This window comes from Dufourea novaeangliae, unplaced genomic scaffold, assembly GCF_001272555.1.
Source record: "Dufourea novaeangliae isolate 0120121106 unplaced genomic scaffold, ASM127255v1 scaffold54, whole genome shotgun sequence".
Lineage (NCBI taxonomy): Eukaryota > Metazoa > Arthropoda > Insecta > Hymenoptera > Halictidae > Dufourea > Dufourea novaeangliae.
The window spans coordinates 782,945-802,971 of NW_015373944.1; the positions used below are offsets into that span (position 1 = coordinate 782,945).

At 39.0% G+C, this 20,027-nt stretch overlaps 1 protein-coding gene across 1 annotated transcript in view; it reads right to left on the bottom strand.

Annotated features, from left to right (window-relative positions):
• Window positions 1-264: 264 nt before the first annotated feature.
• The window catches only part of LOC107186019 (octopamine receptor beta-3R-like), an 82,692-nt gene continuing 62,929 nt past the window's right edge, over window positions 265-20,027 (bottom strand). The window contains exon 3 of the mRNA XM_015573812.1: window positions 265-463. Within this exon, the coding sequence (XP_015429298.1) occupies window positions 300-463 (164 nt within the window). The 3' untranslated portion in view covers window positions 265-299. The remainder of the gene's footprint in view (window positions 464-20,027) is intronic.

The following is a 20,027-nucleotide window of genomic DNA, read 5'->3' on the forward strand; positions in this document are numbered from 1 at the left end:
AATTGAGGGACGGATGAGGGTTAAAGTACCAAACCACGTGAACCGATTCACCCCAGTTCAAAACGAGAAATCAACCACGTTGAATGGTTAGTCAAACGTTACGTTTCGTTTCTTTTTTTTTTCTTTCACAGGACATCGTTTTCGTTTTTTCCAGCCACTCACCGTTCTCCACGTTCAGCTCCGCGGCGGTTCTGTACGAGACAGGCCTCCCGAAGTCGCTCGCATCGCTCGGATGCAGTAATAATTGATGGGACGCCCTGGAATGGTGTCTGGATGTGGACGAGCGGTGCAAGTGAACACTATTTAGGACGGTATGGCTCGAGGCGCGGCTGAGTGCCTCCCTTTGACGCACGGCCTCCTTGTAGATCTTGCAGTACATCACGATCATCACGAGACCAGGCACCCAGAAAGAGACCGACGAGCTGACTACCGCGTACGCACGGTTCACCGTGAACACGCACACCTGATTTCAACGGGATTACCGATAATTGATCATTTTTTTTTTTTTCGGGAGAACACGTACATATCATTGGTTTCGTTTTACGATGACGTTGATTCGCGGACCGTTACAAAGCATTTTTGTGTAACGATAAGTGATCCAACAGTTTTTTTTTTTCATTTGTGACATATTTTAAATTGAACGTATCCTGCTGGCTTCCTATGGAAACGAATACCGATTTCGTCAAGGAATAGTCGATTATTTATAGTTTCACCTAATAATACGACGAGACAGTTACTCACAGGAGTATCTACCTTATATACATATTTCACGTATTTTGTTAATTGTAACCTTTTACACGTTCCTGTCGAGTCCAACTCAACATCATTCGATTATCTTGTCAACTGATACCTCGAATGGTTCCGAAAACCAAATCCTACCGTATGTCATGCTGTACGAATTTCTCTATTCATCCCTAGTAAATTCATTTCATACGAAAACGAATTAAAAATTGCCAGAATTTATTTAAATTAACCGTTTAAATTAAAGCCAGAGGCTACGTAAAATTCCAGACCGTCATTGAAGATTGACCATTGCAAGGTACATTTTAAACCGCGGGGCTGAAAATGCGAAATAGGACAAGACGAAGAATGCAGTCGGGGCCATTAATAGAACCGTGAAAATGAAAAAGCAGGCGAAATAAAGAGAAAACAAATTAAGAATGAAATTTCAGAGCGTAATTGTGAACAAATTAAAAGTAAATGGAGGACAGCAAATAGAATGTCCATGGGAAAATTGCGAGAGCGCGGGCGGCAAATGAGGAAAATTCACGGTTCAGCGCTTCGTTGGCCGAAACAGTTCGGGCTAACGATGCTGCTCAAGAAACTCCTAGGGAAATTCTCGTAGGGGGTGACGGGGGTGAAGTAATAAACAGATTGCGGATGGTTTATGCATTCGTAACGTTTTCCAATCTGCGAAATGTAGTAAAATAAAGATTTCAGTAGAGTTTAATAAGGGAAACCGGGGCACAGCGAAATGGCGAGGCAAAGTGAAGTATTGGTCATATGGCGACTATTCTGGTAAGCATGTAATAAAAGAAAGTTATTATCATTTACGAGACCGTTTGTTGGTCCAGCAAACTGTTTAGACTCAGAAAAAATGTCACAATTTTATACACAGCACTGTTATTTCTAGAGTCACATGAGTTATGTTTTGTTTGTGTTAATATAAAAGAATGTTAAATGAAGTTTATTTTAACATAGTAAGAACCATTTTAACCCTCCATTGTTACACCTCCTTTTTCAAACGTAGTAATCACACTAGGTCAATTTGATCCAAGCCAATAATTGAGTCGCAAGAAATTCTGAGATAAAATTTGACCATTGTAGATTATATTTTCATGGTTAAGCATTAACATTCAAAGTTATATCATGTTTAAAAAAAATTCTTGAAGAAGAAGCAAATTCTAAAAAAAAAAAAAGATTCTTTAGAATATCTGAAATTACTCCTGCATGGCGCCACTAGTTCCATTTTCAATGATGCCTCAAAGATATTTCAGTTGAAAGAAAATTTTGAATCAATTTAGCCCAGTGTGACAACGGATGATTAACCTGTTGATTATACATAAATTTTATTACAATACTTCCCGTTCAATGGATCCGGAGGCGAAGTGAAATGTTTAATTTTGCTTCTACAGAAAATATCGTTTAAATCTATAATAAATTTCTAATGAATTTAGCATACTTTTCCCCTTCAAACCGATACTCTTTTACCACAGAAAATGACATTCCGTCCAATTTTTACGTATCACTGTGTGAAGACTGCAAATCTGCACAATCATCCGCAGTCTAGTAATAAATTCACCGACTGTTTCCTTCCGCCCGCAATTTTCCCATGCGAATCGTAACAATATACGCACGCGCGCGCAACGCCGCAATGTAAACGCTTGCGCGCACGCGAAATGTCTGAACAAAGTTATAAGTGGTTGAATGCCGGATGAGAAGCGATAAAACAACGGAATATGACTCTTCGGTTATAACAACGGGGGAGGGCGCGTTGTTTGGAAACTGTGCTGGTTACGGTTCGGCGAGAACAGGCGTGCCGTGAGAAGATATTCATTTGGTGGTTCGAAAACACGATGAAGTTTATAGCTAACTATTTAGCGGATCTATATTATAATCGGATGGAACACGGACGGTCATGTAAATTTTCTTGGGTTGTTGCTTGCAAAACGTCAATATTATAATTATTGATGAAAATGATTAATACAGACTCCTCTCGATTATTGTCCCGAACTATGGTCCGCGCCGGGACAATAATCCTATAGAGAAACATGCTTCAGACCCTCGTAAATTCGTTCTTTACCCGAAGCCCGAGCCTCGGCAATAAAAGCGGAGGGGCAACAAAGTATGCGCTTAACAGGTTCCGCAGCCCTCCCCTCAGTGATGGGGATATTACTGGACAATAATCATGTAGAAGAAGCCAGACGATAATCGAGAGGGGTCTGTATTAAAGAAGTTAAAAGGTTATTTTCTGATATGTCGTGTTGTAAGGTCGGTACCAAAAAGAGTTATTAAGGTGGCTTGTTTCTACTGGACCACCCTGTATATATAATAATTATGTTCAATCGTTGATTGAATACTTTTTACTAGGTAGTATAATATGATATATGGATCCATAAAATGACACGAAATAAATGGCTGAGAAGTAAGAATACACACATAGACCAAATAATCGAATGATGAAGAATATGGACGAAAGAAAAAAAAATCTCCATAAAACCGTGCGATTTGTACGGGAGAGAGCTGTGTGCATGTGTCGGACGTAGAGTTATTAAAGCAATTAATTCCGCGTTTATATAGTAGACGCGAATTGGAGGTGGACACTAAATCATCTCTATGTAAATTTCGAAGGCCGTTTGTCATGGCGATCGTATTCGTTTCGTCCGTCGTCGTCGTCGTCGTCGTTCTCCGTTCGATTTTCTACGGAATGGATTTCTGTCCCGCCCGATTGAAGTGTAAATACCCGATAAAACACTCTATTAACGGCGGTATAATGTGAAAATTGAAAGCCGCTTATCGAGCGTCGTTTCACGACATGATTAACACCGAAACGAGTTCGAATTACGAATACATAGGCGGAACGTGACGCGACGGATTCGAGGTGGGAAACGAATCGAATTCATTTTCGTGCAATCATTCTTGTAGGAATGGGAATTCACGTCTCGGCGAAATGAAGATCGCGAGCGGTGCGCGATAAAGCGAACGGAACACCCGAAATTTGATTTAAAAATTGATTTTTTCATTGCTGGTCTACCTAGAAATTTATTTGTTACTAGCATTCAAGTATTGAATCACTACTACTGAATTTCTGTTAAATTAATGGATAATTTAATAGTTTCAATTATCTAGTATTGTTAGCACTAATAAATAACTATTGCGATCTTGTATTTGTTTAATATTGAAAAATATGTTCTTTGGTCAGTGTGAATTTGAAGTTTTTGAAAATGAAAATAGAATTATGATTTATGTATGATGGAAAACAGTTTATTTAGTATGTTCATGTGATGAATTGATCGCTGCTGTGATTGTAAAATTAAAAGAGTGAAGAAAATAACAAAAGAACACAAAGTGGAAGAAACAGCTGTGAATTAAAATAGAAAAGTCGTAATTAACTAAACGTGTTCGAATCTTCTACTGTACAAAATAAATGAGTGTTATGTATTAGAATAACCGAAATATTAGTGCGAAATAGTTTTTATATACGTCATTTGTTTATGCAATATTTTTTTTTATATTCCCAATGAACATAATTCTTCATATTATTTATAATGATATATACATATATTCGTATGCAACGACATAAGAAACGTTAATATTCTTAAATCATTTTCCATAACCAATCGTGTAATAAATTTTAACTTTGGGCTTCTACAAAATCTAGTCACAAACTATGACAAGCAAAAATAAAAATAACTACTAATATAATAAAGTAATACAAAGTCAAACGTAATACTTATTCACATCGCTAAGACTGTACAAAGTACACTATAATTTGTTTTTTATTTGATGGGTAGAATGTATACGATACCATCCTAGTCTACCAATCGTAAGTCATAGCGATACAAAACGCTGTTCGTGCTGCAGTGTTGGATCGGGCATCTATTATCCCCTACTATACACAAACAAATACCAAACTTGTCACGACAATCAACATCACCAGTAAAACACCATGTTCTCCAACCAAGTAACACCTCAATAGGAGTATTGAGCAATTTTTCCTCCTATTTTTTAGTTCCTTTATGTGAAAACATTCCTTAAAGGTTAATGTGTATTTTCCTGTTTTCCTGTATATCTTAAAAATTATATTAGATGTCATAAAATTGTTAAATTAAGATTTTCTATATTCTATCTAACAGTGAAATGAAATTCTTAAAAATTAACCTTTCAATTGCACAGTATTATAGAGCAGAGAAATGTATTAAATTTTTATTGCAATAATTTTTTGGTATTTACTGTAATTATCAAGGTATACAGGAAAACAGAAAAAGACATTAATCTTCAAGGGGTTGTCACCCTGAAGAACTAGAAAGTAGCAGACACGGGAAACTGCCTGATACTTCTACCGAGGCCCTCTACAAATTTGCAAAATTTTCAAGTTACTGAGTTCCCCTTGTAAGAACGGTTTCAACACCAACGGTTATTCTATTGTGTGAAAAATACGTACTCGGTCGAACGTAAAGTTTTTGCGTGTTCTTCTTGTTAGATATGATGCAGTATTCCAAGAATGTATGATTAGAACACATTAAACTTCATCTCAAGTACTTTAGTAATGATGCGATGAATTACGGCAATTGTGGCTTTGAAACCATCTGCATCCATTGCTTTTGGCTGCCCAAAACGTAATACGGCATCTAGCTACACTAGAATCTTCTGATCGATATCTCCAAAACCATGTTAGGTACATCGAAATCTTACTAGCACCTCCTCGATACATTTCATAAACATTCTTTACTGTCTCTGTAACAGCAACAATTGCCGAACTCAAAAATAAAATGCGGATGTTTATGCATTTATGGCATCTTGTAACTTCGAAAGTGCAATAAAAACAACGTTTCAATAAAGTTTAATACTATTTAAAGTTATTGTTAACATAATAATACCTCTAATACGGAATTCAAAATTCTACTCCATTTTAATTTTGATATATCAGTATCTACAATTTTGATTTTGCATGAACTTACAGTTTTTTACTCGACAAAATCGAATTGTAGAGGATATACCTGATAGAATCCCAGATACGATGAAAATTAAAGAATAACTACAACTGCATTATGCAATTCGATATTACAATGATATCCTATAGAAAACGCAAAAACATTTCGTTCAAACTAACAACCACGATATAATAAGCAGACCAAAGGAAAGACTTGCCAAATACAGTAAAGGTTCCATGAGAGTTGGATAGGTAGTTCCTCGTGAGAGTTCCTACTTCATCCCCACTACTGAGGGGGGTGGGGCAATAAATTATTCGCTTGGCCACTTCCAGGGCCTTCCCTCCGCAGTGGTGGACACGAAGTACGAACTCTCATGAGGAACTTCTTATCCGACTCTCATGGACTTTTTACTGTAGATGAACAACCGTTATAAAAACCGCTCCAACATATCGACTGCCTTCTCCACCCATCAACCACCCCACCTCCGAAACTCGGTATGTACCTCGGGATTCTCTGTGAGAAACTGCAGGTGTTCGTCAGTGGTGTACCAGCCCATGAAGATGGGTATGAAGCTGATCAAAGCTGGCAGTAACCAAGCGCTACCCAGCATACACGTTACCGTGATCCTTCGCATGATCGCCGCGTACTCGAGCGGCCGTACGATCGCGTAGTACCGATCCACGCTGATGCAGCACAGATGAAGTATCGAGGCGGTGGAGAAATAAACGTCCAGTGAGCTCCACACATCGCACATCACACGCCCGAACACCCATCGGCCGGTCAGCTCGACGGACGCGTTGAAAGTCATCGCGCAGACCGCAACGAGAAAGTCAGCGGCGGCCAGGCTGACCACGTAACGATTGGTCGGCACCCGTAGCTTTCTGTGACGTCGAACACTGGCGATCACCAAAGCGTTCCCGATCAACGCGGTAACGATAATACCGATCATCACCACCCCCTTAGCCACCGTCCAGACAAGGTTCTGTTGCTGGTAAGCATTATCCCCATTCACTGTGATCGCCTCGATCAGGGTCCTTGCGGTGCTATTCAGCGTCTCGATCGCTAGACGATCGATACCAGAAGTCGAGGAGCCGATACTGGCCAGCGATAGGTCCAAGTCCTGGCCCGCTGGCTCACTGACTTCCATTCCAATATACGGGGCGCATGTTAAACGCTGGATGACAGGTTCAGGCTGTTATGTAGTCTGTCGTTCGCGGAACACGGTCTTGAAGTTCTCCAGACACTCCAGGAGGATCGAGCAGCGGCGGTTCCGTGCTGCAAGCCGCATCGTCATGACCTGTCCTCCCTTCACGTAGAACTTTCGACGCACGTTGCTTCGCGGTCTGATGATATAGCCTAGGTGTCAGATGGCTGGATGGTCGACAGAATCGCGACACGAGCTTGTTAATCTTTTGGACCAGTTATGAACTTGGATCTTCATTGGGTATACCTACGTGATAGAGGATTCGCTTGGTTCGAGTAGCTGGCGGAGCTTGTTCAGCTTAGTTCTGCCGTTTTTCCAGGACCGTGATACGCCGTTAATTAAATTAAGGATGAGAGGGAGGATCTAGATCGACAGGATTCCCTTCGTTTACAGGCACTACCGCGAAATGAGTTCCCTGAGCGGGGAGGATTATTAGACGGTTCGCTGGGGAAACTTTCGGGGATGCAGTGAAATTAATTGGCCACGGGGATACGGTTTCGAGTGTCCTGGTAGCAATAATTTACAGAATCTCAATGGCTTGGGAGTTGAAATGGGTATGTGCTAAAGAATAATTCTGTGTCGCGGCGGGGATTATAAAGAGGCCCTTTGGAACCAGTGTGAAGAGGCAAACATGAGTTGAATAGGAGGGCGAACTTTTGCGCATAAACATCGCCTCTGAAGCGACCGAGCATATACTTTTAACATTAAAGCAAACTGCCAGCGGAGTGCCAGCCGAGACAAGTTTTGCGCATATTTAGCTTGCCCGAAAAACGTCCGCCTCGCAGCCAGTCGGAGTAAAACGCAAACAGTCGAGCACGTAGACGTAACGCGTGCAAATACTTATCTGTGCTGGAATTACGCGGAGAAAACGCGATGTACTGGGGGTAATTCGGTCGTCACGAAAGAGAAATTCGACGGGGTCTTGTCACTTGGGCCATCAATGTCCTACCAGTAGCAGATAACTTAATCAATAATAATAGTAATAGCATTGTTATTATACAGAAATAATCTGAGATTTTGTGATATGGAATAATGGTGAAATAAAATGAAGTTCTTACTTTATCGTGTTTCGTTCAGTTAAAACTGCTGTGAATGCAGACAATCTATAATATTATTTACAGTTCTCATATTTATCAAACGAAACGTAGGCAACTACTCCAGTATCTCGTTATTTTAGATTTCGTGTGTACACAAAGTGGAAGGTAGCCGGAAAAGGCTTGGTTTTGCAGAAAAACGATTTTAAAGTCATGGTAGTAAGTAGAAACGGAATGCAATGAACAGACACGTTAGTCAAGTCCTACTCAATTGCACACGTATCCAGTAGATTTTCCAGAAAATAGTCCCAAAATTGAAAAAATTTTATTCTACACTTTCGACTAATTTTTTTATGCAGAACCACCCCTTTTGTAATCAAACATACAATAAAATACATAAATCTTCCCATATTGAAATTTAAGGAAATGGAAGGTTTAGGAACCCCCCCCCCCCTCCAGAAAGTGGGACCCAGGACTGCGACACGCGCACCGAAATGATCCAGAATTTGGGGCCTCTGCGCTGAAGTTATTGACAATGAGCTGTGCGTTGGATAACGGGATTGGATGCGTCGACGTTCCGTGATTAGAAAGATGGACCGACTGCGGAAATGTACGACCAATGGCCCTGACACGGACCATGTTTGCGGACGATCACGTCGCGAAGAATCCGGGAAACCTTGACGCCACGGTTCGGCTGTCGCGATGATGACGAACGGTGGCCTTGGACGGCCATGTTGCCCGGCCGCCGCTGAAACACGGTGGGCGGAGTAATGGATGTATGAGAAAATTGACGCGATAAATTGCAACAAAAGTGAATCGAACACGTGTTCAGGGACAGCCCCGAACGAATTTAAAGAAATTGTCCGACATACGAAGATACTTTTTTTTTAGCCGAATATCACTGGCTTCAGAATTCCATGATTTATCACTGTGCTAAACCTCATTGAAAAGTCAGCGTTACACCTGGGGTCCTCCGCTTGTAAACTAACGCCTACGGAAACATATCTAATAGAATAAAGTGGAAAACTCTCTTCGGATGCAATGTGTTTTCTATTCCATTCTTAACCCAATGAGATACTTAAGGAAGTATACAATAATGATTTCTATATCATAATAATTTATGATATAAACACACTAAATTTTATAGACAAAAAAAATGTAATTCATAGACGATTGTAAAAATTAGTCACTGGTTATACAGTTAATTATTATTAATGAATTCATTAATCTCTGTTAGACAAAAATTTCTTCAGCTATACCGTCAATGTATATTTAATTATTTTTCACAACAGTAATTGTAATACCGAGTCACTAGTATCAACGCTTCAGATAACGAATTACCAGAATTTTCCTAAAAATGAAAAAATCACAATCAGAACCATTTCAATTACCAAAACAGAACCAACAATGAAGCATCAGTGTATACTTCGTCGACTCCGTTGATTATGTTTCTTATAGCCCATCAAAGTTCGCATAATAAACTACACAAGAACGGTATTATGTAAGCTTACAGTAGTAACTATTGTTTCAACGTCTTCATACGCTTCCATTATTTCTCCGTAATACGTGATTCGAAGCGTTATTCTCGGCACTGGGTGACGCGACGAAACGAGGTCTCGGTTATTCGAAGTCTAGTTATTATTAACGTTTCTCCAGTGCAACCGCTCGTTAAGTTTAAGATGTCCCATCAACGATTTCTCCTTCACTTTCGCGGAACCCGTCTCGTTCTATATTCATGATCCTGGTTATAATTTACAGGCTTCCTGTTCCTCTTCCACTCGAACGAAGGTTCAACGCTCGAGCGTCGCGCGATCGGTTTCTGATTCTATTTTAACGAGCCCTCTATTTTAATGGAAACGTGAATGCAGAAGTCCATTCGCCTAAATTTTTCGAACGTGTACATGGGTCTTTAGTTTCACATATAGAGTTCAGCCGAATATCATGTACAAGTGGGTACGGGATGATTCTTTATGAAAAAATAAAAACAAAATATAAAATAAAATTTTTTCATTTACGGCTTAGTTATCGAGAAAATAGACTTTGACAATCTGCTAAATATGGGGGCAATTGAATAGGACTGGGCTAGTGCGTCTGTTCATTGCATTCCGTTTCTACTTACTACTATGGTGAATGCACGCGTTCGAGATTAATTTTCGAAGTCAAGTTTCTCGAAAACTAAGCCTTAAATAAACAAAGTTTATTCCATATTTTGTTCTCATTTTTTCATAAGGAATCACTTCGTGCCCACTTGTACTTCGCGTAGTTATCTAACATAGTCGTCAGTAGAGCGCGCCGCAAATGATTATATTGTCATTGTCGACTTCAATAGTTAGTTCGAGTAGTTTCTGTTTTATCTAGATGTATGTTCCAAACCCTATTCACTCGGATTTTCCAAATTTCCCATACATTTTGTCCTTTCAGAAGCGACAATCGAATGCAAAGGGTTAAATAAATAATCCAATAACATAGTGTGTGCGTTATTAGATAACCCATCAATCATCTTACTAAGGAAAAACAGCTGATGAATGGTACAGGTTTTGAAATGGCGTAGAACCACGTTACCTGTACCCAGCTAAAGACTTTGAAACGACATAGGACTACTGTTGCCAGTTACAAATGTGTTAACACACCCTGTATATCGAAGCTACGAAAATTTCGTACACCTCTGCCTGGAAGAATCCTATTGTCCTCGCCGCAAATGGCGCCAAACAATCTTCACTGTTGCCTTGTTTACATTACCCAGGTTGACTTCGATCCTCCTCGATGGGATTGTGTCGCGGGTTACGTCGTCGAGAGAGAGGTGTCGCGTTGACAGAAGGAACAACCCAGCCAACACCTGTCTGAATTACAAACGCGGAGTTTCAGCGTGGAATCTTTGGAGATGCTTGGCCGCGTCAAGATCACGTAACTATTCGCGGACGGTTTCTTTTTGACGACCGAGATCATGATTTACGAGCGACAAGTACTCGACACGGCCGTTGATTAACACGAATCACCTGCCTCTCTCTCTCTGTTTTGTTCGTTCAGCCGTGATTTCGGCGAACGGAGGCCCATCAGCGATGTCATTACAGCGACATATACGCGCGATTATGAGCGAACCGTGATGCAACGACGATAAATCCCCAGGGATAATAAATTACTTAATTATTGTAATAATACCGCCATACGCTTGTTAAGTGGAAATAAACGATATAAGAAACGACCGCTCAATGGAACGTGATTATTATTCTGGATTCATTAGCGATCGATCATCATTTGTATTCTTCAGACCATTCTGATTGGTAATTATGTAAATGAGTACCTACTGTTGGCTTCGTCAGAAAGTTTTCTTCGTTCTTTTTTTTTTGTTGTTCTTAGATACGATCACGTGTTCCAACTGTACATGTGTACTTTCTTAATCCGTCGTTACATTCCGACAAAAATCCGCGGTGATAATATTGAATTATTTTTTCCTTAAATTATACCCTGATCAACTGTGAAGAATTATACTGATCGGAATTGGTCAGAGACAGTTCAAGCATTTTCTTTTGTTCATAACTCTTTAATAACCAATGATCAGCAGTTTAAACCTTCTGAAGGTTACTCTGGCGGATGATCTTTATAACATATGTCAAGGTTAGAGTCATCCAGTGTCGGTGCTTTTCGGAAGTTAATCGAAATCTAATATCGCAACAATATCAGAAGATGAGACTAAAATTTTTCATTCAGAATTCCTTAATCCGTGGAACAAAGTGAGATCACACGTACCAACGGAATTCGAAAGAGACTGTATTTTCATTTTATAATTTCTTTTTTTTTTTTTTTATATATCTGACGGCCATTAGTTTCAAGTGCACGAAATGTCCCATGGACGAGACACAGTCGTCATTACCAGCCATGTCTCCGACTCCACGCAGTGGAGCGAGACCGTCGGTCGGGGCTTTCTTGAAATCCGTCCAAAACGCGAACTTTTCTCAGTTGGAAAACGTTCACGGTCGGTTGATTCGCCTTGACACGCAAGAATGAATTACGCGTCCAGATCGGAAAGGCCGCGGCGACCTTTGTTCGGGGAGACGGGTACGCAACGGGCCCGCGGGGTAACGGGACAGAAAAGAGAAAATAGTGCTGACAGTGGAGCAAGTTCAAGAGGGCTGGATTTACATACTGCAATATTCATAGAGACGACTCGGTAGCCGGCGAATCGGGCGCCAACGGTCGACGTACGTTTGCGTATGCAAAACGAAGGTGACGTTAGAAGAGATTGTTGAAAGTGGTGGGAGGATTAGTCCCCGTGCGTTTATGGGGGTTTTAGGAGACACAATGTGACTATTCGAAAAATTGTTTTTTTCTTTCTTTATCAGAGTTTTCGGTAGTACTTTGTGTCGAATGAGTCTATTGTACAGTGGAATCGAATATTATTTGAAGGGTAAGGGAAAAAAACGAGGAATGTCCATTTGTCGTAATTTTCTTTTTTGTAGCACGTTTTGTTTATGGCATATGGGTCAAATCATAAAGATTATAAAATTTAAACTCTCTCCATAAAATAGAGTTCAAAATTTGGTGTACCGGTTAAAAATAGGAAATTTCCACTGTGTATTAAAAAGAAATCTTTCTTGCGAGAAAAGTTAGTAACGATATTCTCGTTCTTTCTTCAGCAAGTGAAAGAATTGCAAATATTATTTTTTATCGAATGACTTACAATGGTTGTTGCTTGAGCAAACCTATTAAGATTAAGAAAAAGAAATAATAGAAAAGAAGGGGAGTTCGAACTTTCGAATAAAGCGCATACAGAAATGTTAACTATTTTAAGAGCAAAATATGAAGATCTCACGATTCTAAAAAAATTGTGCAATTCTGACGCTCAGCAGTATTATTAGACGTTGCCTCATGTATATATAATAAGTAAGAAACAGAGTATCTGACTATTAATCTCGTAAAATACGTGGTTCTCCTTTTTTTTAAACTAATAATTTGGAAATAAATTGAAAATTTCTCATTTTGTTTCAGTATCATAGAGTGTTCAAACTTAAGAAACCATTAAAATGACTATAAAATAATAATTATTTTACTGATTATCATTTTGTGATGCCTAATTAAGGTATAAACTTCATTTTATAAACGATAGAGAAATAATATTTATCTTCGGAAGATTATTAATTCTCCGAATAATATTTATTTTTGGAAGATAAACGTAATATTTCAAAGACTAACGTTCCTCGTCGAGAAATAAGATTGTCACTTCAAAGATTACCGCTCATCCTTTCAGGATTAAGTAGTCATCGCCAAGAATAATATTTGTCTTCCAAAAAACGAAACTGCTATTTCAGAATAATAATACCGATTTTCAACTTATAATTAATCGTTAAGACCACATTGTTATCTCCAAAAGTAACATCTTAAATTTATCTTCAAACGAAGATCTAATTTTCAAAAATAGACGTTCCTCTTTAAAGAAATGTCTGGTAAAACAATAACATCATCTGTTAAGAATAACATCATTTATCGAAAGAATAAATCTTTTAAAAACAAAATACTTCAAGATTATTATTGACAAGAATGTCATTTCCGATAATACGATTGTTCCGTCGAAGATAAGATTATCATATCAAACAATCATATTGATATTTTGTAAGACACGAACATTCTATATGTATAAACTGAGCTTCCACATTTCAGGAATAAAGTAATCATCTCGGAGAACATATTTATAATCATTTATACATCTTAATGAAGATTTACAAAACCCTATGTACAGGGTGAGCTAATCCAAAACCAACAGAACGCTATCTTAAATAATCCTAGTCCTAAGTCCACAACGCCTAATCCCTGAGCTAAAGCACAATATATTGAAGTCAGGAATGGAAAAATATTTCCTCAAGGCGACCTATACACGGACGTTCCTTTAATCAGACTCACGCGGAGACGGAATCAGCGTGGATCGGATCGCCAATAAAGAGGTTAATCATTAGGATCGCGGATCTGTTTTCCCGATGAAGCCGTTACGCACGCTGGCCAGTTCCTGTTCTTCTGACAATGAATTACACGACCGACCTTGCCCACGATCTAACGGTGAACTTGTAGGAAAATAAAGATCAGTTTGCGTAATCCTTGTGCTGCGTTTCCACTTGACAGTTCCACTGTTGAGAATTACTCTTGACAACAAAACTGTTTGAACTGCTTGGTTAGAACTACTTTCGAAAGGTAACCCTACCCAGAGACGTGGTATAAAACCGATAGAGGTGTACTCTGTACTCAGACTGATAAGGTCTGCTCTTTAGTAAAACTGATAGGGGTATACTTTCTACTAAAAATGATAGGGATCTACTCTCTATTGTAACTGATATGAGTCTACTCAGTGTTCTACAATTGGTAGGGACCTACTTCCTGTTTAAACAAACAGGAGTCTACTGTCTTCTAACACTGATAGGGTATACTCTTTACTGAAACTGATATGGGAACACTCTCTACTAAAACTGATAGAGTGTACTCTTTACTGAAACTGATATGGGAACACTCTCTACTAATACTGATAGAGTGTACTCTTTGCTGAAACTGATACGGGTCTATTCTCTACTAAAACTGATAGGGAGCCTAAGAGCTACGCAGCCATGGACATCATGCCGTTCTGACTAAAACATTCCCAACTTCACGGTATTAAGCTTGAACAGAGGCGGAACGCTTTTTGACGAGTGTAGACCTCGATGAATTGTAAGTTAGTCTCAATTGAAAGCTACAAAGGAAGTTACGTCTTTTATACAGGACAATGGTTTCACTTCTGAGTGTCGCCCGAAGGACTTTCCTTCGCTTCAAACTTAAGAATCTGATCTTCGAATAGAAAGGAATCTTCTTTACTCGGCGCATGTCCTACTTTTCGTGACCAAAAGGAATCGGTCTTTCATTGGTTCCAAGCGAAGTAACCTGAATAGGTATATTACCATGAATGTAATTATATTTTTAAACAAATACCGAAAGACAGTATAAAACTTTGTAGTATACCATTCAGGTACATACAGGGTAATCTGTCTATGTCTTGCAAGTAAAATACCTACACCACTTTTAGTAATAGGACAAAGTGCCTTCGATGTAGATTAATATAATGTAATTAATATAATGTAGAATAATAACATCTACTCCTTTTTACATGATATTACAGAGTATATTGCGACAAATTCAGCAACCTATAGTTTTATGACTGAAATATCCTTGATCCTGAAAAGTTACGTGCACCCTATGGAACTTCGTAATTCCAGCTAATACACTTCATCCAAGTCATAAAAATAACGGAGATGTTTCAGATATCAAAGATTAAGGGGAAACCTTGGACAATACTAGATACAATATTTTACTGCAATATCCAGAATATAATACTATAGAATTTATGACAATTTTATACATCACCAAACTTTAACTTATTCTCTAATTTCTACAAACTTTATAATATCCTCTAACTTCTACTACATCAAGCGTGTTTGTAATCAGAACGAAAAATCTTCTAAAAATCGAAAAGTCAGTTCGCTGATCGTTGAATTGCGCCACGTTCTACGCCGGAAATCTCCGCGGGGTGGGTTTCTATCGAGCGCGCGAGAATGCAGGAATTTTTCCACGAACCGTACCAAGAACGACTGCTTTTATTGGACGGTTGCGGGGACTCTGGCAGCTTCGCTGCTTGGCATCGGTTCTATAGCCGGTCAAGCTTGCCAGCGCGCATCGGGAAATCGTATTCATTGTCGTCGACTGAAAGCAACGGGTCCCGCGAGCATTTTTCGCCACGAGGAACTCGCGTGAACCCACCCGCGAACCGAGTTATTACTTCCGGCTGGCGAAAGAGGACGCTTCCGTCACGAGCGATTTGCACCGAGGACAAGATGTCACGATGCGAAACCGGCATCGGGGCGCCGCAAGAAATTCGTGTTTACAGTAGCAACTCGATAGTTGCTACCTCGATGACTTGAAAATTAACCTCGATAGTTGCAACTTTGATAACTTGCAAATGAACCTCGATAGTTGCAATCTCTATAACTTATGAAGGAACCTCGACAACTTGTAACTAAACCTCTATAGTTGCAAGTAAACCTCAACAACTTCTAGGTGAACTTTGATAACTTGCAAGTGAATCTCTATAGTTGCAACCTCGATAACTTGAAATTGAACTTCAATAGTTGTAATCTCTATAACTTATGAAGGAACCTCGACAACTTGTAACTGAACCTCTATAGTTGGAAGTAAACCTCGACAACTTCTAGGTGAACTTTGATACCTTGCAAGTGAACCTCTATAGTTGCAACCTCGATAACTTGCAAGTGAACCTCACCTGGTACATCCTATCAACACATGGTAGGAAAGGTTGCTTAATAATGAAGGAAACAAAGTGAAAAGCAACGAACGAACCTCGATACATTCATGCATTTGCGTCTCCGTTTACGTGCAACTATCAAGACTTTATTGTACCAATCCTGACAGAACATATTTGATCGAACAAAGAAAAAACTTGTTATACGAATTATTGAAAAATTCGTTACCATCGTACCGTTTTGAAGTGGTTCGTCATAGACTACGCTAGATTTCAATCATTCCATTCAGTGGAATCTTTTTACCTTCCTGGTTAACTCTTAAGACGACATAAAACAGAGATGATGAATAACAGGAAATGTAGGTAAATAGTGCAAATTACATTCTACTTTTATCTCATAAAGTATGCTGACTCAAGAAATTGAAACGTCACACGTATATGACGTTGGTAACGAACGTGTTTACGTGTTGAATGTAAAAAAACGTGTTCACTAATAGCGAAAGAAATAGAATGAAATTGCGATCTTTAATTCAGTGAAATGATAATTAGACTGTGGATTTTATGTACTTGTATCAATCACGTGTGTACAAAACAAAGTGACGTAGAAATCATAAACATGATTGAATACGTGTATAATAAATAGTATTTATAACAGAACTTGCTTTGTACCTGTCATTATAAATCTGGTCAAAATTTAAAGTGAATTCAACGTCACATATACGATCGTAAGAAATTCAATATTTAAAATAAATTTAAATAAAAAATAGAAGTACAAATAACCCTTAAGTATTTCTAAAAAATTATTTACAAGCTTCTATGTAAAATTTGTCTGGTGAAATCATAATCGTTGGAAAATTGGCAGACTAAGCTTCAAGCTCCGCATTCATAAATATTATTCTAACTTTTTTTTCTTCAATTTCAAGACTTTCGAGTATCTTCGTTCAAAATATGAAACGAACTTGCTCCTCAGGAGGAGTTGCTCTTCCATCTATTAGGGAACTTCATCTCCCAATTTCCGTAATAATTACAGGACCACATATATCAACCTCATCCTAAAAAAAATTGTCCTTTGATCGCTGTTGCCTTAGTCCCAAACGCAACAGCATTGAAATCACCAGGAACTAACACAAACACTATCGATCGCCCACGTGGCCACCGTACCTGTACTTCAACGATTCCAGTCAAAATTTCCGTACAGAAGTATTCCACTGAAAATGATTTCGAGCACGTGTGTCTTCACAAATCCACCAGTTCAAAACACAAATAATTCTTTCTTAAACCACCAAACTGAAATCCTCATAGACACTTTGACAGTCGACAACTCATTTATTTTCAGCACGACTATTTCTAATTCCGTTGACTCCGAGAACACAATGTCCACTCGTTTCTATAACACTATATGTCAAAGATAATCGAAACAATTCTTATTATAAATAAACAATTTTTAACAGTTGGTCCAACAATTCCAGTGGCTCAAAGGAACACAGAACCTTTTTTCTTTTTATCCACAATAAGAACACCTGATATGAATCCATGAACAACGCATTCGCCCTCTGGGACCGTGAAATCAGAAGAGGGATGATCACCACGCGATTTCGACCGACAATCTGGCAGTTCGACGCGTATGCACGGACGACGCCGGTAGACTGAGCGTCGCGACGAACCGTGGCGCCTGGGTTCTCTCCCCCTCGTGCACGCAACGTGGTTCTGTCTCCTTCTCTGTCTCCGCGAGTCACTCTCGTCTCGGTTCTCTTTCTTTCCAAGCGACTCGCTGCTCGCCGTTTCGCTTCTTCCGCGTGGATCCGTCACCTCGACGTCCACTTCTTCCGGCGAATATGAGGTTTCCGATTCTCAGCCTCCTCGCATTTTGGTTGGACAGATATTTTTCGCGACTGTTTAACCCTTTGAGGCCCAGTGTTGTCACGCTGCAACGCTCATTTTAAATGTACGGCAAATTGTGTCGTTGGTTGGCATTTAACTTTCGTCAACAACGATCCGTAGTTTTATTGATGTGAAGTAGATTTGTACGTTTTCACTTGAGAAATTCAAGTATTCCCCCCAAAAATATGAAGAAGGAAAGAATATTTTAAAAATGGGTGTATTTAATATCGATATTTTCGACTTAAAAATGACAAAAAATAACATCGGATTATTGGAAGTGTCCATAATTACCATAAAGAGAATAATCTGAACTTTCGTCTGCTATTGTATTATAGAGAAATGTGGATAAAGTTTAACTGGTTTTATGAAACAGATTAGCAAATATTCCCGTCACTGTCGGTCCTAATTCTCGTCACTCGTTATCACCGGTACGCCAATTCCTGGCCAATTCTCCAAGGCTCTCAATCTAGCCTCGCACCGAGCTGGAAAATTAAAGGGCACAGGTCGACGTGAACCAAGAAGACTGCAGCACAATTCCAGAAACAAATGACAGACCGTGGAAATCGAAGATATTCCGTGGGGAACCGGCGTCGACAACTTTAACATAGCAAGAAGTCGCACTTTGATCCAGTTTTCTTATGTAGACGTTAACCTTCAGGGTCCAGAACAGATGGAGGACGATCAGAAATGTATAAAAAGTTATGCAATAATAGTTGCTAGAAAGTAATTTGATTGGTAACAAAAACTTTCGATTTGCTACGAAATTTAGTTTCATTTCGTCATGAAGATTCACGAGATTCTGACATGCAAGATGAAAGTTAACAGTTTTTCGAGACAGGAAACAGTACGACGATTGTTATTTTAAATACAGTGTTTTACAGTGACTAGTTGTACAGTGTTACTGTCATAGATATAAAATTAGAATCGTCATTTTACTGCGTTTCTTAAACGTATGAAAACCAAAAACTTCTAAACCTTTAAATTCATTCAAATATTTCACGGTACTTTACTGATTAAATGTAAGAAAAATGGATTTTACTATGTATCAACATCTTTATAATGGAAAATTACAAATGTAAAAAAGTTGCCTAATAACAAAGAAAGAAGAATGCCACTAAACATTTCCAAAATATTAAAATATTCTCGTGAATCATTCAGATGACATATAATACAGAGAAAAATACAAAAAAAATATGTTTTCTTTAATTGTCAAATAATCTACAAATGAAAGGAGTAACATAACAATTACCGTCTAAAATTGTGAATTTTTATAATACGAGTGTACAAACGCTTCTTGTGCACACCGTAGATTGATTACCAAGAAAACTGTAAACGCAAGCAGAAAATATTCTTTCCATTAATGTTGATCCATAATTCCATTAAACGTTCTGACAGTTTCCATTTTACTTACATTTCTTTACGTTGAAATATGCAACGAACGGCGGAAAGTCCGCAATCTATTTACGACTTGGCTGCTTTGTGGCCCCTTGATTTATTTAGTTTTCTTTCCCAACAGCCACACGAAAGTGGAAAATAATTACACGTCCTACACGTTCCCCGGTTAAATCGACTGCACACATTCGTCCTTTCGACGACCGTATTCCCAACGACGACGCGTGGGATTCCTGTTGTTTTTGCGGCGACGCCAACCTGGGAGAGAGATAGAGGTTTTCCTAACGATTGTAGGGACTCCGGAAAATGCAGGACTCAATCGTGCCAAACCCGAGGGAGCAATGCGCGGCGACGATGCCCGGAATGCCGTATCGTTTCGACACGTGACACGTGGCCGCGCGTTCTATCGCTCGTACGCGATACTAGAATGATTCTTGTCGACTGTGGCCTGCTTGCCTACGATCACAACGGCAAAAATCAATTGGGCAACGACCATAAAGACGTCGACGATGCTGTACAATGTATTAAAATAAATTCGAAAGTTGTTACTTTATATCGAACTTCGAAATACAGTAAATCCTTGATGAGTATTC